General features: G+C 35.2%; 1 protein-coding gene across 1 annotated transcript; it reads right to left on the reverse strand.

Annotated features, from left to right (window-relative positions):
* Positions 1–941: 941 nt before the first annotated feature.
* On the reverse strand, positions 942–21,387 carry LOC128989584 (polypeptide N-acetylgalactosaminyltransferase 1-like). Its single transcript, XM_054411499.1, has 11 exons — positions 21,303–21,387; positions 18,371–18,513; positions 10,114–10,404; positions 6,950–7,119; positions 6,299–6,466; positions 5,393–5,603; positions 5,084–5,201; positions 4,801–4,981; positions 3,351–3,493; positions 2,296–2,580; positions 942–1,534 (listed from the first exon to the last, which is right to left on the reverse strand). Exons 2-11 carry the CDS (start codon positions 18,505–18,507, stop codon positions 1,394–1,396), a joined length of 1,845 nt encoding a protein of 614 aa, XP_054267474.1. The 5' UTR covers positions 18,508–18,513; positions 21,303–21,387; the 3' UTR covers positions 942–1,393.
* Positions 21,388–21,945: the final 558 nt, after the last annotated feature.

Below are 21,945 nucleotides of genomic sequence, written 5' to 3' on the forward strand. Positions count from 1 at the left end.
CCGGTCCGCACAATGATGTAATCACTTTTGTTTAGGCCGGCCAAAAAGTATAATTTTTCAATGTTACGTGTAAATATAAATGTTTCGTGTGTCAGTGTATGTGTATATGTGTACTTCAACGGTGACCAATGCTATAAACAGTAATTAACAAGACAGAAAATTTGACAATGGGGCAGTTGGCCCCGAAACTATAGTCATTATAAAAGACGACTTGGATTGAGGACGTATACAAGGTATTTAACCTATTATTATTATTATTATTCAATCCAGGAGGCAAACATGGATAAACAGTTTTAAACTTATCTGCATGTTCTAACAAGACCACTGCAGTTACAGAAGTTTCCATCAATAAGTCTAGTTAAAAAAATTTTGTTGCTTATAATAGTTGTTGTAATTTTTAAAATATCGATATACTATTTTCTGTTGAAATACTAAATAATAGTTATTTGTGCAACTAGTGAGAAAAGTGAGCAATTGACTCACTCGAGAGAAATCCTTACTCACGAGCCGTAGGCGAGTGAGGAATGGTTTCTCGAGTGAGGCAATTGTACTTTGAACTCGAGTTGCACATTATAGTTTTCCTACAGTTATCATAAACATAAAACAAATAAATTGGTGAAGAAACATAACCTATTTTTACACAGAAGTGAACTTTTAATATAAAATTTAACGTGAAGTGACAAATACAACAGTACAACAGCTGACCAGCTGATTTACAGCCAGTGCTGCCAACGTATTTCGCGCGCATACGACGTTGCCTGCATGTTACGCGCTCACTATTTCGTGCCTTCACGTTGAAAATCTGGAGTGAGACAAAGTAATTAGAGTCACTGATGAGCGAATTGGCCACTTTTCTTTCTCAAATCAGTGAGAGAACATGTACATTGTTACGTAACTGTAGGAAAAATATCAAATATTAGCCAAAATAAACAGTACTGAAATGGTAACAGCTGATTCAGTTTCACTACTGTTTATTTAGGCTAATACTGTATATTCATTTGTGAGTAAAGAAAGTGTACAAGGATCAAATATGGTTGGGGAACACCGACATCATCTATACGAAGGATCTTGTTCTTTTAACTTTTTAAGTGTTTTGAAGGTTTAAATTTTTAAAACATATATTTTTAATGCAAATGGAACCCTTTGTAGGCAAAATAACTTTGAACTCTTGCACTAAATCAACAAGGCCATTGAGCTTCTTAGTGAATCATATTTCTAGAACTCTATCACTTACTGTTACGGAAAGAGTGAACCAGTGCAAAGCATGATTAGAAAAATACTACACATTGTAACAGAGCGAAACCAAACAACTGCTTACATTTGTGTGTAAGAAATTATTCCTTTGACTCACAGCAACTTTTTCAAATTTGTAGATTTACCACCAAAAATGTCCTCACTGCCACGGTACATCAAGCAGCTCCCATTGTTGGCTCGGATTGCCGTTGCACGTGTTGAGGACCAGCCCAAGGTCTAGCGATCCATCAGATGGCGTGTCTAGACAAAGACCTGTTGAGACGTGCTTCAACGCATCCGCCTGTCAACGTACAGAAACATGATGTATGTATATAAATCCAACATCAAACGCATCAAATTGATTTATGTTCTCTTGTTCAAAACGTCTATTTAAAAGCTTTTGAACACTTGTTGAATGTTTGTGAAAACCTAACGATAATAAAATTTAATGTTTGACTTGCGGTGAGATAAATCATCCAATGGATAGGAGGAAAAAAAATAATACTTATTTGATAGGATAGATACAAGTTCAAACTTGATGGTGCCAGAAACTACTTTTACAATTTTTAAATGATTTGTTTGTACAGATAGAATTTATTGAAATTAGAGGAGGCCTGTAACTTATTATCATTTTAAATTAAAATTATATTCCAAAGGCGCCCCAAGCAATTTTTTTGGATCAGCCTCCATAAGCAAAAAATAAGTTGCTAAAAGTTTTATGAGCTATAGTTAATATAGCTATAGCTATAGCTATTAGCTATGTCTCTTCAGGCCCTCTAAATGGTTTTATGGATTAACCATACAAGTCATAAAATGACATTTATGAGCTATTTATTATGCATAGCTCTTTGAAACATGATAGCCCCTAAATTGCCATGTTTGAAGGCTGGTTACTATTTCACAGAAGAAAGCCGAACCTTGTCAGTTTTTCTAGGGACACCTTGTATCCAGATCAAATTACTCAAGAACAAAAACATGTTATAAAATAACATCCAAGGTGATAATAATAAACATTGATTTCTAATTCTAACATAGATTTAAAGACAACTACAGACAACCAACCTTTAAATCCCTGAGCCAATGCTGCCTGGGGTAGCCGCTACAAGCTATAACCTTGACTCTGGGCGTCCGCTCCTTATCATCCTTATCAGGCACGTCCAGACACACACTCTCGTCTGTCATGACAGCTGCCCCACTGCCCTCCCCACTCACCCTGTCCATCACAAACATCTGAGAGAGGGCGGGGGGGTCGTGACATGCTACAAGACAAGCTGGACCCATCGGTTGGTTCAGACTCCCCTTACCCACTGGCTTCTCTAAGCATTTCCCCAACATTTTGTGTTTTATCTGAGAATAAAACAAAATTGTGTTTTTATTGACTGGTATTTGGAGGAAAAACACTTGGCTTAGGAATACATTAAGGAAGAAGGAATGGGTAAACGTCTAACTTACCTAAAATTAGAGCTACCTCTTTTTTAGGTAAGTATCCATTCCTTTTTCCTTTAATGTTCTAAATGTCTCTATTTCAATTTTTTTACTTGTATTTATTTTGACTGTGTGATGATGTTAAATATAACTTTAACCACCCTGTCAACTTTCACTCTGACCTGTCCACCCTTCAGATACTCATCTACTATACTCTGTTCACAAAATGTAGGCAGTTTGAGGGTAAGAAGTCTATCCCCTCCACTTGATCCTACCTTTAAAAAAACAGCTCAGCAGCTGAGGTTTGTCAAAACGCCAATCAGCTGCTTCATATACATTAAGCACTTAAGCACATTAAGAATTTGAGGGAACTTCCACTCAAACCGCCTAAATTTTGTGAATTGACTGTATCAAGATCTATCACAGACAGGCAAGTCTTAATGAGTTGCCTACCAGACCAAAGCCATGGATCCAAAGCCTCTATCTACAATATGGTCTCCTGTTTGGGAAGACATCACACTCCATTCGACACTCATCCTTCACTCATATTTGGGTTAAAATACGCACCTAGGTGGTATCCCCATCTCAATGATTGATAATTGATAAATTGCCTTGGACTGCTTGCACATTAGCTTTCGGTAAAATATATTTTGAATTATGCTTGAGTGGAGTTTGTAGAACAGATCACTCACTTTTCCGAAAAATCGCTCGTTGGTCGGCATAAAATGCTGAGGCCATATGTTGTCCAGGTACCACTTGAAGCTCTTGCATCCTAACCTCTGTCTCAAAGCGAACCTCGACCTTACAGCCTGTTTGTGTCGTACTCTTTCAGCATCTAATGGAAGGAAAATAACAGACAAATAAACATCAAAATATCACAAAGGAAAATTTAAAAAACTAAATTAATATGCAAACAAAAAATAATCACCTAATTTCATTTTGAATTCAATCACATTAAATCTTTAGAAATGCATTAACTTCTGGGGCATTAGTACTTCCATTAAGGCTGAGCTTTAGGAATTTAGTTTAGAAACAACAATATGTAAACAAACAAACAATGCCAGGAATGACAAATTTATGAATCTCGATAAGAAAATCTTATGAAATCAGAAATCAGAAACGTTTTCAGAAATCAGAAATCAGAAACGTTTTATTGTCCTTCAACATTTACAACAAATGCAATAGACAAAAGTCAAGAAAATTCAGCTATTACATAAACAGCCTATTTTTAGGCAAAACAAAACAAGCCTAAAAAAACAAGTCGAAATAGGCTATACTAATACATATGCTTACAAATAAAAAATAATGTGGAAATGTGAGGACATTAAAAGTTAACTTCGTCAACCTTAAAATATTCTTCTAAGTCATAAAAAGGATTTAAAAGTAACCAATCCTGAGCTCTTTTTTTAAATGACTTAAGGTCCAATTCTTTGGCATTGATGCTAAGCTTATTAAATAATCTTAATGAAATAACATGGTAACTATTTTTACATTTACTTAACCTACAATAAGGCACGTCTAATAGGAACTGATTACGTGTGTTGTGTGAATGGATATTAAACCTATAAACATGGGAACTAGTATTTTTCTTAACCCTAACATAAATATGTACAGATTAATCACAGTCAATATTCTACTTCTTATGAACAATGGCTTGCAATGCTCTTCAATTGGAGCTTTGTTTATTATTCTAACTACCTTCTTTTGGAGTATTAACACTTCACTTATGCGACTACTGTTTCCCCAAAGAATCAAGCCGTAGCTAATTATGGATTGGAAAAATGCAAAGTAGGCTACCCTTATGTAGATTTCAGGTACAACACCCATAAGATTTCTAAGCAAACAGATTACTCTGGACAATCTTGCACAAACCAAATCTATCTGAGGAGACCAGCTTAAACATTTATCAATTTTTATTCCTAAAACTGTAATTACATTTTCATTGTTTACATCTTGTGACTCTACTGCATGAGCATGAGCAACCATAATATGGGGAAGTACTTTTTAATAATAAGAGGCACCACGCCACCTAAGGCTGCCTGTGGTGAGCTTAGGTAAAAGGAATTACAGTGGTTATTTTCTTTCATAAAAACTAAGAAGACTCAGTGCAATATTTTTAAATACACCAGTAGCAGAACAAACCTGGATTAAACTTGAAGTAGAACTCTTTCCAATCGTCCATCCACACAAGGGCGACTCTAGCCAGGTTACCATACAGCGTGTCAGTAACACCTCCAGGGAAGGTGTACGGTGACGACTTGCGGAACAAATGACCTACATGAGAGCAAGGAGCGATCTCTACACTACCTCCACACTGCCACACCTGCAAAACACTGATGAATTACAAAGGTACTGACTTAAAGTTAAGACTTTTAAGATAAAAATTGGCTTTTGTTAACAGATCCTTAACATTTTAACAACTTACCCTGAAAGACAACTCCAAGTTCTCTCCTCCCCAAACTTCCATTTGCTCGTCATAAGCTCCGATTTCAAAGAAGTAATTCTTGTCTACAGCAAATAGTCCCCCTGCCATAGCTGGTGTGCTGCAAATTAATTCAATATTACATTCTGTAAAATAACTTAAGCAGTAAGAAAAAACACAAGAAAAACATGAGTAGCCGCAAACAGAAATATTAAATATAAAATAGGTTTTGTGATTCAACTTTCTAGATTTCTCCAAGTGTGACTAGCCTTAGAATACGGCTAATGTGAGCATTCAATTCTTTTTCACTACCTGAAGGGCTGTGTGATGTCTTTCCTCCGCTCCTTGAGTTCGTCAGCGCCCAGTGTGTACCAGCGGAAGTGCAGTTCCCAGTTGAAGGCGCCCCAGTGCAGCTCGAAGCTGCGTACATAGGCAAACGTCTCGTCACTGATGATGTCAATCACTGGACACACCACCTTTCTGCGGTCCTGAGCCACTGGCACTACCAAAGCCTCCAGCCAACCTGCACAGACAACATGGATTGACTATCAGGGTGTCTTTACTACACACGATTTTTTATGGAAATGGATTTAGTGTGGCAACTGACATAGCTTTTTAGCTAACATGATCACAAATATGATAGTCCAGCCGCTGAATGTCGTTAGTACGATTACCACCATCCATGAAACTTGCATCTTAAGACTTTTTGCTATGGACGCAAACAATATTCTTTAAAACAGCTTCCTGGTACCTACCCCATCAACAAGGATGGGTAAAATGAAACTTCCATGCAAGCAGAGAACACTATTCAATAACTTTTGCACTGAGGTTGTTAGATTTTACCACTGCAGGTTGAAGAGGGTAGTGACAGGCTCTCTATCGGCTTTTCCTAGCAAATTGTATGAGCTCAGCTGTGCTTAAATTTCTTAGCGTCTGGGATTACGACTTACAAAGAAATTTGTTAATGTTTTATTTTGGACTAATTTAAACATAAACAAAAAAAGTACATTGTACTGCACAATTGTACATTTTTTGTGGCACACTGAAGCAATCTCTGGGCTTGTGAAGAGGATACAATAGCATGGTAGTCAAATTGAAAATAATCCTTTAGTTTCTAAATCATTGGTCATCAGACCAAAACTCAAAGCAGTCCAGTCATTTTCAATTGTTATTTGCTACTCCTTTAAACTAATTAATTGATTAACCCAGTTCACTCACCTGTTGTACACTCGCAGTGAGCATCGAGGAATGTGAGTATTTGCCCGGTAGCATTCCGAGCCCCGAGCAGTCGAGCTCTCACCAACCCTTCACGCTTCTGTGTCCTCAACACTCTCGTCTTCACCCCCAGCTTGGCCACATACTCTTCTAGTGGAGCACCCAGGAACTCTGTAACCAAAAAGTGTTTTTCATTGGAGATATCTTTAGATTCAATCAAATTGAATAACTTGCTTGCTTCATAGTAATTTATTCTGTAAAAAAAAACGGTTTCTGTATGAGTGTTTATTCAGTGTGAATGAAAAACTACTGGGCCAACAAATAACCATTAAAATTAACTCTCATATTATTTCCTCATATGACTAACACTGTAATTGAAATGATTTAAAAATAGCTATCGGTGGACACACACACACACACACACATTAAAAAAATCCCTGGTTTGAAGAGAAACACATCCATCCGGTCAACTTGACAGTTTACCGCACTAAAAGCACTGTTGAATCAAAAGCTAACCAAAAAACAGTTTAGGTAGGTAGTATTTCTAGAATTGCTTCAGATTAAAGCATGCTGGTATGTAGGGTACAGCATTCAGTAATTTCTTGCGTTTGATATACCTGAAGAAGCTGAAACGATTAAACAAAGTGGTCTTACTTCTTGTACTGGCGTCGTCCACCAGTATGATCTCCTCCAGTAGTGTCCAGGGAGATCGGTTGATGACGCTGTGTACAGTGCGTAACAGCGTGGACCACGCCTCATTGTGAAACACTATTATAACACTGGTAGTGGGCAGTCCGGAGATGTCCAAGTACTTGTATCTGCACCTGTGAACATCATGAACAATCAGAAACAGTAAAACATTGATTGGTTAAATACAGAGTTAACTTTGAATTCTGTTCAGTTCTTATTTTATTTTATCAATACCAGGGGCTAAACACTTTTTTAAGGGCAGACAGTCTAAACCCGTAAAATTTTTGCTGATAGGTGGGGAATCTGTTTACACCCCAAAGTCCAAGACACTAACCACCACCTAACACATGAGGATAAGCAAAATGTAGATTTTGAGTGAATAAAAAATGTTAGGGAGGATGAAATGTTACAAAATTATCTTTGTATTTATAAGATAATTTTGTATCTTTTTATAAGAATTTATTAGCATTAGTATCCTTTTGCATAGGACACACTTTATCCAATCCATATCCATCCTTATTCATCACACTGTACAAATAAAAATAAAGTAAGCATTTAATTTTTTTAGCTTCTTTATTTTAAAACAATTCATTACTTTAGACAGCTTGTTGGTTGAAACTTAAAAAAAGCAAAAAATATGTCTATAACATTTTATAGTTAAGGTTCTGTAACAGTTCTTCACCAAAATTGTTTTCTACATCTAGGGGTTATTTTAAAAATTATAAGACCCGGTACTTGGATTTCACAAACAATATACCGGTGTCAGGTGATTAGAATGTAGTGGCCACAATTTTTGATGACACATAGTCTACTCTACTTACTCGATTGTGCCATTGAACCCGGTGGACTCAGCAATTACAACTTGGAGAAACTGAAGCTTTAGTTAGACCGAAAGTTTCACACTTGACCTCTAGTGTGACCTTCTCTTGGGGCACTTCGTCTGTCTCCGAGATCTTTTGGTAAGGCGACTTAATTTGCTATTAGTTCTTAGTACAAAAACCTTTTAGAATACTGTTAATACTGTTCGATGAAATGGCGACCATACATAGTAGGTAGTTTAAGCCAAGTATGAATGGAGATGAGTGGCGCGATCTTGTAGTCTTGTTAGTGACTAAGGCCGACATTCCCGGGTTGAAATATTAACTACTTCTGTATCAAATCGGTGGCTGTCTGATATTCATTTACCATTTTATTATTTTGCAAATTGTCTTTATTTGAGAAATTTATAATTACAGGTTTTGCTCTCAAAGCAAAAAGCCTACAGAAATCATTACTCAGTTAAAATCAGTGTAGTTTAATTGATGAATTTGATTTTCGTACCTTAATGAAAGGAGCTTGTGCATATTAATCGTTTTATTTACATTTATTGGATACAATGATTCAAAAAAGAAACATTTATGTATATTGAAGCATTGTTGTACAATTAAAGGTTACGTGAAAACTAAAAAAACTGTACATTTAAAATGTTCATGTTATTCTTATGGAGAAAAAGAAAACTCTTCTATTATGCTCATGGATAGCCTATATTTTGATCAAATTTGGCAAATTCAATTATTTATACTATTATTATTATTTACCATTACTATCTATACTATTACTAATACACTATTAACGTTTTATCAAAAAACACTTTTTCCTTCCCTGTACACAGCAAACCTGTGTAGGTTACTTGTTAAATCTAATGTTATTTAAGTGGGAACTAAATATGACTTGTTTATGGAAATATTTTAGTCAAAATCCAATCAAACAGATTGAAATTTGCTTAATCTGCAGGTTTGCTGTGGCTGGGGTATTGTTAGTTCAAGATTTTTTTTTATTAAAACTGTTCACCTCTCACACTATTAGGTTTTTGTCGTACACGTCTCTGGTTTCGACCTTGTCACAAAATATGTCTGTGACAGTTCTAAAAGTTTGACAAAGATAGTGTGATTTTAAAATTCCACTAACTAAATTATGAGAGTAACACATCTGAATTAAGGCTGAGAAACTAAAGCCGAAATTTGAAATAATAGAGAAGTAAATTAGAAAACTACAATTGAAACATCATAGGAGTTTGGACATTGAATCAAAACAAATCTAATTTTTTTAGATTGTTGCTGACTAAATAATAATTTAAATTTTATTTCTTGAAAAAACCTAATTCTTTAGATTAAATTGTTTCTTGATCGTATAGCCATGGTCAGTTATTCCTAGAGGGTGTTTTTACATACAAGATCACTGAGAAGTGTGTGGTGTGTGGGAGTAGAGTAAAAGATGAAAAGTATTATTTCTTTTAATATTTTACCTATTTAAGTTTGTTCATTATTTTCAGTTTTTTAGCGAATTTCCCTATAGGGAAATATCTATTACTGTAGGTGGTACGGTAAGACCTTGACCCGGGACCGATTTACTTTTTCATTTTGATGTCCCCAGAGACCAAAAACACTATTCGTTCAAATTTTTATATATGTATATATATGTGTCCGTAAACTTGATAACTTGAGTAATTTTTGTCCGATTTTGATGAAATTTGGTGTAAAGGTGTAAGGCGGGACAAACTTGAATGAGTTCGCGAACCAACATGATCGGACCATGGGAACGGGGTTTAATGGAAGGTTTTATGGGGTAAAAATTGGTTTTTCTCATTTTTGACCCTTAAAACATAAAAATTCCCAATTTCTCTCTAAACCTTTTGAAAGAGCTAAAAAAAAACAACAAATGGTTTTGTATATCAAAGTGTTTTTGTAAGATTATTGGTAACAGAGAAAATTAAAAAAATTGTAAATTTAAAATTCCTATGTTATTCTTATGGAGGATATTGTAAAATGTTGTAGTTTGCTTCATTATGGATATATTTTGATCAAACTTGGCAAATTAATTTTTTTTTACTAAACTATTAATATTTTACTAAAAAACACACTTTATTAGTGTAGCAGCAAACTAAGGTACTCATTAAACCTAAGTTATTTAAATAGATTTAATTGAAAATAGATTCTGGCAAAGGGAAATCGCTTGGACGGCAGGTTTGCTGCGGCAGGGGTATTTGATAGATTAAAATATTAGCCTAATGTTGTGTTTTATTCCAAAAATTCAACGAAAAGAAAATGCCATTTGTACCTAACTTTGCCTATATAAATAATTGTTCATACTTTTTCTTGCGGACGTCTGGCAGTGTCCGGTTAAGCGGTATTCGGTCACTGGCCATTAGGTTGAACCGGTTGATGTGGTAGAGCTGCTGCATGCGGCCGCTGAGGTGTGGAGGGATGATAACCGGTTGTCCGTCCCTCCCCTCCAGTGGCCGGGGGTCGAACATGTTGGTGTTGACCAACTCGTCTGTTAGGTTAGGTGAGAGCTTGGAGCTGCTCGGCTCTCCCATGTAGTGGCCTACCACCACGTGAACGCCTCTACGATCCACATACTCGTGCTGGTTCTTTTGTAATCTGTCAGAGATTAAACATTGAATGATTGAAATGTATATAGGCCTACTAGTAAAGCTACCTGCTTCTCAATGGGATATGGTAACAGGAATAAGTCCCTTACAGTAGCTAGTGAGTTTATTGATTGAGAAATACAACTGCACTCTATCAATTTTGGCACCATGAAAGAAAAAATTTACAAATACTGTAACCTAATTCTAAACCACTAAACAAGTTAAACAAATAATTAACAAACTAATTTTTTTTATATATAATGTACAGTACTGTAGAAAAAATTTAGTTTTGAATAGTAGTAGGTACTAAAGTTACTATTTGTAGGAATAAAAATAAATCAAGTAAAACCTGTATACCTACTATAAGTCATTGTTCCTATTCTAAGACAAGTTTGAAGAACAAACTACACAAATTTATTGTAGGCCTATAGCATAAAATGTCAAGCAAAAAATGTGTTATGTGACTTTCACTCTTAAGTTTCTCTCACTCTTTTAGAAGTAGGAATGTTGTATATTTGTAAAGTACAGAAGTCTGCAGCTCACGCAACAGAAAGAAAAGAAAATATGACAATTAAACACAGGATTCCTCTGAATAAGGCTTATGCAACCAAATTTGTTCTATAATGTGTATATCCTGTACCGAATAACAAATAAATAAAATAGAGTCAAAAAACTTCCATCGTTATGTTCATTACATTAACACAATCATGTAAGTTACAGTTTTAGTATTTAATTTGAGTCCTGCAACCATCCATTATAAGAAAATGATTTATTGTTGCAATCCACCAAGCGTGTAGTTGACTGACCTCTACTCGGCAGTAATTATAATTCACCATATAGACTAGACTTGTTCCGTTATCTACTGCCAAATACGGGCAATGATTTAGAACTAGTCAGGTTTTAGTGCTCTTTACAAAAAACTTCCTGCATTCTATCAAGTAACTTGTTGATTGTGTTTCCAATAATACTAAGCACCAAGACAGATCCAGTGTAAATATACTGTATAGGCCTATTAGTGTGATATCTTGGGAATAAAAAAAATGTACCACCTAAATTTGTTAAGAATATATTTTTTACAAAAGTTTTAAGCTGTGTTTCATAGGCACCCTGCCATGTCAACCACCCTGGTCAAATTAGCCTAATCAGATACATTTATTTATATACCAAAGTATCATCAATAGGCCTAGTTTTAATCTTTATTATTGATTTGTTATTGTTGTTATGTCATTAGTTATTTACTTGCTTATGTCTTTTTCTCTAGGTTAAAGTATCTTATTCTTTGTTTAAAATAAAGTACCGGCTTGTGACGATTTTTTGCTTTTTCAATACTACTTCTAAAGCAATTGAGATTCTGTCTGTTTTTTTATTGGGATTTAGCATACGGTAATAGTTTTATGCCAATTATTTATTTATTTATTTATCTATACACAATTTACAATAGCTACAGGTATAAACCCAAAACAGCTATAATGAAAAATAATACAATATTAATACATAAAGTGAAGATAAAAAAATACAAAAAGTGCACATAAATAGACAATACAAAACCAGTGATGATAATAGTAAAAAAGAGTGAATACAAGTTAATAAAAATGGACAACGTTGTAGAAAATTTAACTTATTTCGGCTGCAAATCTAAAGGGATGGGTTACATTACGTAAGCAAAGCGTTTATAACCCCCAGATGTAATTAGTTTACTTGGAATGCCTCAGTACTTCAGGGATTAAGTTTTGGTGGGAGAGGGCTAAGTAAAATAATCAGTATTTGATCGGAACTATTTTCCCCTATATCGAGTAATCTTCAGTGTAATCTTTGCTCAATAGTACAACCACGAATACTTGAAAATAACCAGTATGGATCATAAACATAAACAAATGACGTTTTTGGTCCGAAAATAAACATTATTTAACATTGCTTAAATGGAATTGCCAACACACTATTGTGCTACCACAGCGGCCGGTCCAAATTGCATCGAATGGGGAGTCAAATTGCTGCGCACATCGACTTCTTCGCTGGTACAATTGCTTCTTTCAGAATACGGGTCGGCGCTGTACTGAGTGTAGTTTTATCTTGGTGGTGCCATTAATGGGCCACAAAAAAAAAAACAAAAAGTTAAAGGAGTGGTTAGTAGGGGAAATGGAGAGTGGAAACTTACTGAATATTTCTTGTTTCTGCCTGGCTTATGTTCCATTTTTATTTCTGTTATTGCCCTGTTATTGTTATTCAACATCTCTTGCTGTTTATTATCTTTTATATTTATATTCACTGTTAGTTCATTATTGTTGTTATTTCATATTTCTTGTTGGTTGTTGATTTACATTTTTATTATCTCTGTTATTCACTGTCTCAAAGTTCCTTTTGTCAATTGTACAATTCTAGTTTTTGTTATCGCTAAGCTGACTAAATTCCTTCGCCCTTATTATTCATTATTATTACCTTTGACGTTTTATTCTTCACACCCATTGTTAAGTTTTCTTCTAATTTTTAAATAGTCTATTCTTGTTATACATTGCGATTGTCTTGTTTCTCGTAGAACGGTTTTGTTTTCAAATTTAAGTTTTTGATCTGCTTATTTATTATTGTTTGCTTATAAGACTGACTTGTCTGTACAGTAGACCCCTCTTAACCGACCTCGTATTAACCGATAATCGGATTATCCGCCTTCGGTTGTAAAATAATACAGTTTGTTTTAACCGACCTTGCTTTGAGAGCAGCTCGGTTTAACCGCCGCTTTCTAGGAATCTCGGCATTTCCGCTTCCACGCTGGGCAATGAGAACTGAACCATATGCTTATCTCCACAGGATATGACTAAGAATAAGTTATTTTGTATTGATCACAAAAAATATAGCATATTGTCAGTTTGTTATCTTTGCGGAAAATTTTTAACATCGTAAAGTGGGTTACGATTTTGAGAACTAACTGATTATCTTATCGCTGGAGTAAACAAACAACGCAACCCAATTGTAGGGAGGGCAGGGAAGGGGGATTAACAACTCCAAGGTCAAGATAGTTTTTGTGCCTTGAGCCTCCAGTGAGAGGCTATAAATAAACATCCTGTCTTGTAACAAAATGGTTGCTTGTATCTTGAATTTTGACAAAAGGTTCTGTACTGTATTACGATGGATTTGGAAAGCATCATAATACATTACAGTACTAAAGTTATTAAAATATGAATTTTTATTGACTCTTGCCTAGTACTATAATATATTCCACTGAAGGTAGGCCTATTTGGCTTAACCGTGTTTTGTGCTTATTTATGTCTTTTCTATCAATACAAAAAAAGAGATAAGAGTACCGGTAGTTTATTTTATAAACAATGCAAGTATGACTTCAAAATAATGATTACATAATTCCAAATGAATAGCACTTCATTATGTTATGATTTTAGGGATTGCCCGTTTTAACCGAATTTTCGAGTTATCCGACCGAGGTCCGGTCCCATTAGGGTCGGTTAAGAGGGGGTTTACTGTACCATAAATGTATTTTGAATTATTGTAAAAATTGTGTTTACAGTTGAAAAAATAAATGAAATGAAAACATGTTAATGCTATTAGTATAGGAATGGTATAGGATTCATAGGATGGTATAGGGTATAGGATGTTGTTGGCCCAAATCCTATACCATTATAGGATAAACATAAACATGATCCATACTGGGTTTTTTTTTCTAGTATTCGTGGTTACAACTGATGTTTAATTTCCCTTTTTACTGTATTTTGTAATTTGCTAGTATACTATGGATGGCTTGTTATAAACACATGTAGTGTTGTAGTGACTTCGTTACTAGACTTCTTTTGTTTACTTTTTCCTTGTTATTTTGTTCAACCAACACAGTTACTTGGCAACCCATAGGGCCAATGTTAATTTTTTTTATTTTCAAATGAGTTGTGTAGTTAAATACAAATTTTCCTGAGGTAGTGGCTGTCACCAATCACGGTTTTTTTAGGGCTATAAGACCCTAATTGGTGAGTCGGTGGCTCAGTCGGTAGCGTCGGTGGCTCAGTCGGTAGCGTCGCGGACTTCGGGCCCAAGGCAGTAGTGTCGTGGGTTCGGATCCTGGTCACTGCCACTAACTTTTATCAGTACAGTTCACCTTTGTACTGTACCGGCTCACCCCTTGCTTTGCTGGATACGTTCCACGCACAGATCTGTAGTCTATGTGGACGGGCAAATGCAAGGTTAAAAGAGGCCGCCAACCTCTTTAAAAAAAAAAAAAAAAAAAAAAAAATTCCAAAACTTAGGCAAAATCCTTCTGCTGTATTTCAAGATATATATTACAGAAAGACAAACAGACATAGCTCGTATTAAAGTATAATTTCATTTTAGAAGCTAGCCTCAGGATTACGTTGAATATATTAAATTGGTGTAAATACCTGCTTCGTGGTAATCCTATTGTTGCTAGTGTCGCAACTAGTTTTGACTTTCTACAAAGTCATCTTCAGGGGAAGGCGTCAAGGATGTCAAAGGGTGGTCACTTCATATGAAGGTCGTCATTACACATAAAGTACATAAAACACGAACACGGACATTAACACGTAAAAACAGCACATTTAACATGATTAAACGAACAACGGTAACTTTAGTGAAGAATGATGTGACACGTACATGACCGGGATGGATGCAAGGTCTAGACCACCCTTTGACATCCTTGACGCCTTCGCCTGAAGATGACTTTGTAGAAAGTCTAAACTAGTTGCGACACTAGCAACAATAGGATTAGGCTACCACGAAGCAGGTATTTACACCAATTTAATTAGAGTATAGCATAGGATATCTATTGTTGTACAATTGATGTTCCTTTGTATCCAGCTATGGGGCTGAAATTAGTAAAATAATAAAATAGATTGAAAGAATAAACAAATAGCCCCATAAATTAAAGCAGTAGGCCTATTAGGCCAGTCAAATTAGAACTTTTCGAAGAATTAATTCCCAGCTAGCTGGAAATCGTTTTAATACCTTCATTTGGTCCCAAATAAGTGTAATCTGAGTTTGCACCGTCCTATGAGGTGAGCTTACATTATGGCAGCCTAAAATAAATTAAATTTAAGCACTTTTTCCAGTTTTTTCCAAGTTGCTTAAAAACAGTGTGTCGGACGCAAACAACGTCCTAATAATATCAAAGAGGATTAAATTCTGCATAAAATGAGTATATAAATATCCAAATTCGGTTAAGTAGTATAGCCAAAATATTAAGTTTTAAATATATAATTTTTTTGTTTCATTGCATTTTACATTTTGCGACTTTCCAGAACCCCATACTATCTTTGAAAGAAACACACCCAATTTCCTTCTTCATACGAAGTAAGAGTGGGGAAAACAGCTGATCAAGTATTCCCAGCAGTTTGCAGTTGTATAGTACAGCAATTTCATTGCTAAGTGGCTGTCATCAGTTACTTTGGAAGTAAAGTTATTATAAGTATTTTAAAAATAATTAAGGGCGTTTACCAATATTTGTATTCGTTCAAGAAAGTGTTATAACTTAGTGATCTGTTATCTTCATGATATTAAGTGTCGTGTTTAACATGTTCGGACATGCAATCCTGAGTATACACTTTTACATGTTGAGGCCTCAACTTCTGTGAAACAACAAGGAATAATGATAATAAAAATCAAGCAATCCTTAGCAAACGTAATTTTTACTAAAATGTTGACTGCAACAATGCTGAAAGAACAATTTCTCTCTAACTACAACAACAAAGGACGGCTTATCTCCATGCTGAGTGAGCAAGTGCTCCAAGGGTTTGAAGTCGGACAAGCTCTTGAGGATGCTGATACCCTCATTGTCAACACTGCCATTCAAATGGCTGAGAACTTTGCGAAAGTCATAATAATTGAATAGGACACAGATCTATTGGTCCTATTAACCGCCAAAGCACCAAATTCCTCAAATCTTTACCTCAGGAAATCTGGAATGTGGACCTCTTAGAACATACTCTGAGGCATTTCAACTTCTATCTCCTGTCAAAGAGAACCTTCTGTTCCTATATGCAATCAGTGGGTGAAATACTATCTGTATTCTATCCCCAAGTGAAGTTGAAGATTATAAAACTCCTTGAGAAGAACACGTTGCTGGGGGCTGTAAAGCTTTTCCACCATACATATGCTCATCCTGAGGGCCTAATTTTAGCAGGTCAACTGTTTGTGACAATCATCTAAAGCCAATAATACCTCACTGGACAAAATTCCTTATGGGATGTTCTCAAAATCCATTTCAAAGTTAACTTTCTATATATAGCTTCCCTACCACTAACAAATACAGTCGCCGCCCAACACTTTCTACGAGTCTAACACTAAATACAGAGCTGGTATGATAGACCAGTGGATCCGCTCAACTGGGGTTGGAGGATGGCGGAACATGGTTTACTCCCAACCATAAACACAAAGAATCCAGCTCCAAATTAAATCCTCAACATAGTGTCATGCGTGTACAGGAAAGTGCAGCTGCCGAAAAGTAGATGGAATGCTCAACAATTTGCCTTAGCTACCATGGTCAGTCATGCTTAAATTCAGCAGTTTGTGTCCCACATACCAAACACCGTAGAAGCAGAAACATGTGAGGACAGTCTCTTTGACAGTCCACTGCAGCTTGAGATAAATCCTAACATGTAGGATGTGCAGCCAAGAGGACAGTTTATGGAACCCGATTTTAAGGTTTATGCAAAATTAAGTCTTTAAAAATGAGTGAAATTTTCAATTGAAATACCTTTTTAACGTGTTATATTATACTATACAACTTTAATTCTATCGATTTTTTCTTATGGTGGTCAGTGGTATGATGGGATGTCGACTTTCCAGGGCTAAATATAGTTTGCAATAAGATGAAAAAGTTATCTATTTCTTAACAAAGATATTGGCTGTGCTACTGTACCAAATTTGAATATTTATGTATTTGTCTGGTGCACTATTTTTTAGCTACAAGCAAAAGATAAAATAAAATTCTGAAATTTAATTTATTTTAGGCTGCGATAGTGGTATGAGTTTAACTCCTAGGATGGTTAAAATTAAACAGATTAAATACTCAGGATTGCATGTCCGAACATGTTAAACACAAAACTTAGATAACAGATCACTACGTTATAACACTTTCTTGAACGAATACAAATATTAGTAAATGTCCTCAATTATTTTTAAAATACTTATAATAACTTTACTTCCAAAGTAACTGATGACAGTGTACTATACAACTGCAAACAGCTGGGAATACTTGATCAGCTGTTTTCCCCACTCTTACTTCGTATGAAGAAGGAAATGGTCATGGGTGTGTTTCTTTCAAAGATAGTATGGGGTTCTGGAAAGTCGCAAAATGTAAAATGCAATGAAAAAAAAATATATATATATATTTAAAACTTAATATTTTGGCTATACTACTTAACCGAATTTGGATATTTATATACTCATTTTATGCAGAATTTAATCCTCTTTGATATTATTAGGACGTTGTTTGCGTCCGACACACTGTTTTTGAGCAACTTGGAAAAAACTGAAAAAAGTGCTTAAATTTAATTTATTTTAGGCTGCCATAATGTAAGCTCACCTCATAGGACGGTGCAAACTCAGATTACACTTATTTGGGACCAAATGAAGGTATTAAAACGATTTCCAGCTTGCTGGGAATTAATTCCTCAAAATGTATTATTTTTATCTAATTTTACTGGCCTATATTGGAAATCTGTTTAAGTGTATTATAATCAAACAAATACTAAAGGTTTAGGTTCCTTGCATTTCTGTGGCACATAAATTAGGCCTATAAAGATTTATTTTGGAGGTATTTAACCTTCTAAAACCTAACAAAGATTGGTCGATTTTAAAACTTATCTTAAGACCGTGGATAAACGGGGGAGGGGGTGTGACATTCTGTGTTCATGTCAAATTACACACAGAAAGACTTGATATTTGATAAAAAAAAAATAATAATAAAATAGGCTTATATCAAACCCATACAGGCTATTGAAAAAATTGAGTAGTTGACTACAAACCTGACGGCAATCCAATCGTCCCTCTGTGATCCCGGTATTACATCTGCATCTTGGCTCTGCCAAAGAATAAGAACAATGAACGTTCCAGCCACTACGATAAGCACCCATGCCCGGCGAAACATTCGTCTTGAAACCATAGTGAACTAAAAAATAAATTTTCAAAGGTTTGGTAAAATTTTAATTGATTATTAATTAGACTACTAGGGTAGTTTTACCTACATTAAAAACATATTAATATTAGCCTAAGTTAAATAGTTTAGGCTAGGTTAAATAATTTAGGCCTTCATTTACCTAATATACTATTTTTCAAATTGGGTGTATCATAAAATAAAAATATAAATGCCTTAAAGGACAATAACATACTAAACTTTTATCAAAATCTTTTGGGCAATTTTTGAGAAAATCCCATTTTTTTCTTATTTTATGGAAAAAACACCATTAAAAATAAAAATTTTGAAAGAATTAAAAACTCCTGGAGATACTATGGATTAGTACCTACATACCAAATTTCATCAAAATTGGACTATACAGGTGTGGTCTGTAGCTCTCTGTACACATCCACACACACAGACTTTAATACTTTTTCTTTAATAGGTACTTTCTTATTAAATGGCGATTAAAAGTAGGTATTTTAAGCCAAGTATGAATGGAGATGAGCGTAGGATGAGTGGCGCCATCTTGTAGTCTTGTTAGTGACTAAGGCCGACATTCCTTAGACACAGCTGTTAATTAATAGCCCAATACAGCTAATGGACACACACATAACTTCGAAAACCACTTTTTTGGGTTCAGGGGGACCCAAAATGGATATATCCACTCAAAACTCAATCTCAAAAATTTTGATAAAAATAATACTTTCTCCATATAGGCTACTATGTAGTAAAAGATTGCAGAAAGAAAACTCAAAGAGTTTTATTTTCTTACATGAATCAATTATCAAACATTGAGATAGGAACACTACCTATGTGCATATTTTAACCCAAATATGATATGAGTGAGGGAGGGATGAGTGCAGAATGGTGTGAGATGATCTGTGTAACTTTGTAACCGTACTGACTAAGATCAGTCTGGTTTATTAGCCAGGGCCATTTATTTGAAGCCCAATGATCTGGAACAGCTGTATCCAGTTTCGAATCATCAAAAAGCTACTCTACTTACTTTTCTCAGGATAAGTTGAGAGTAATTAAACGCAGCCCCCACCAAAGCTTTGCAGAAGGCTTTCTCTGCTAACTGTCCTAGTGTTCTCAAACATACAAGTTAATTTCAATGCGCTTGCTTCCAGGCCAGGATAGTCAGTTAGTGTCTTCGCATCTGTTTAAAAAGGTTGGCAAAATCGATAAGTAGATCCTGTAGTTGAGTGAAACCACAGAACCATCAAGTGTATGGCCTCAAGATCTAGGGAGTATCCAAGAAAAGCTCTATTGGTACAATTTGACACCTTAACTCGTTCGCTGCTGACCGCTAGATGCCGGGACAGCGCCAGGAGCTGAAGTAAACGCTTGCCGCTGCGTGACATTGCCGCCGATACACTGAATTACAGTAAAAACAACAGTAGTTATACTGGATGGCAATGTTCTGCAATAAAACTGGCTTTGGACGTAGTACTAAGTGATTCTGATAGATAGCAGCACTACCCAGGTTACAGTCGATAAAGTAGTGTCGCTATCTAGCAGGAAAGAGATGGAACAAAGCCATGTTCCAAACGATCCTGGTGGTGATTTTGGAAAACTATATTTTTTATTGTCAGAAAAGTACGTCCCCACGAGCTTCAAAGAAATATAGGACGCTTGCGACGAGCGCTTATCCATGGCAACGTTAAACAACAATGAACGGTGACATTCCAGAACGTTCCTAGCTCCTGGCACCGTGGCCCGGAAGAATTGGATGGCATGTAAACCTTGCAAATTTTCTTGTACCTATGAAGATGTAAAGGTGAACCTAATATGAAGTGTGTGAAGAGTCACATTTTACAGTGGGCGATCGTGTTTGTCAAGCCGTCAAAACCATCCTGTACTTCGAGGCATGTATTCCAATATTATTAATGGTATGGAGTAAATATCTTAGGCCTACTGTAACATAATACTAACTAGTCCCATACCTAATTTACTTTAATGATTCATTTGACTTTGGAGAGAACAGGGCTTTGACTAGGACAAGATTATATTACGTTTGTGAACAAACTTATATTACGTTTTGTCATAGGCATCTTAGCCTATGAGTCGTTATTGGTTGTTTGAACCTTGGTAGGCTATGAATAAATAAATAAATTTTGCTTCAGACCTCTAGTGAATATCAAACACAGTTACCTACCTCAAGTAGGTTAGCAACAATGAAGAGTCATATGTACATAGTTATAGCTAGTGCTCGATTTGCGGGGAAACGTGATGGATAGGAGTTTCTGTACCCCTCTTTCGTGAAGATAAAAATATTAATTAAAATATTGGTTCAAAATTTCAATTGATACATAAATTGGTTAAAATAACATAAAATAACACTTCCCACACCCCTTTTTTTCCAAATCAAGCACTGGTTATGGACTAAATACCAAAATCATTAATCCTTCAGTTTTGTTCTCTGTAACTTAACTTCTTCATTGTCATGTCAAAATGTCAAGCTTTATTGGTTAGTTTATGCAGGTAACTTAGTTACACTACACTTTAATTAATACCAGGTCGGTAGACATAAAAATAAAAAGAATTTTGGTTTCAATTCAAAACTACTGTAGTTAAAAAAACAGTATCATAAGTCTATTGTCTATTAAGTATTTCGAGTGAGAGTTGATTGATATTGGTCTATTGCTACAGTATTAGGAAATGTAATTAATTGTAACTGGCACGGCAAATGCAAATTAATGAAATCAGCCTAAATTACCGTGGGTAAATTAACAAATAACAATTATAATATTAAATGTACACGTTATTTAAACACTTACTATTTTAATTTACATGAGGGTTACTGTAGAATAAATAACATTTCCCAAAGTTAAAAACAAAAAACTTTGGTTAACTCCCAGGTCAATGACAATTGAAAAGTAAATAAATAAAAGGAAACGCTGTTATTGGATAAGTGCTGTGCTAAAACCTGATTGGTCCCTAATCCTGGACGTCGCGTTGCAGGCTGGGTAGTATAACGTGATGGATATAACACATGTGTGTTTTTTTTACAAATGGAAACATGGATTAAGCACACAGAGCTATTAAGCATAAAACTATTGACTGGACTATTATTGTGGAGTATGTTTTATCTAAGGGAGTATGTTTTATCTATGGTTTTATCTATGGTATAAAACCTTATACCATAGACTAACCAACACCTTATACTATCAATAGTAAAAAATTGTTTGTTTTATAAAGTTTAGACCTAACTATTTTACGGATCAGCTGACGTAGCCTATATATATATTAAATAACCGCTTGATGATTTAATCTATGACTAAAGGAAATCTGGCCATTCATAGAGGTAGGCTGAGGAGTTAAAACTGAAAACACGTTTATACACCTAAGTTAATGGTAATACACAATGGTATTGGATATATTAACCTAAAGACTAATGGTCTATAGTCTGTGACCTAAGAG

The sequence above is a fragment of the Macrosteles quadrilineatus genome, unplaced genomic scaffold (genome assembly GCF_028750875.1).
Source record: "Macrosteles quadrilineatus isolate MER2022 unplaced genomic scaffold, UCM_ALF_1.0 Scaffold_3__2_contigs__length_128488019, whole genome shotgun sequence".
In the NCBI taxonomy this organism is placed as follows: domain Eukaryota; kingdom Metazoa; phylum Arthropoda; class Insecta; order Hemiptera; family Cicadellidae; genus Macrosteles; species Macrosteles quadrilineatus.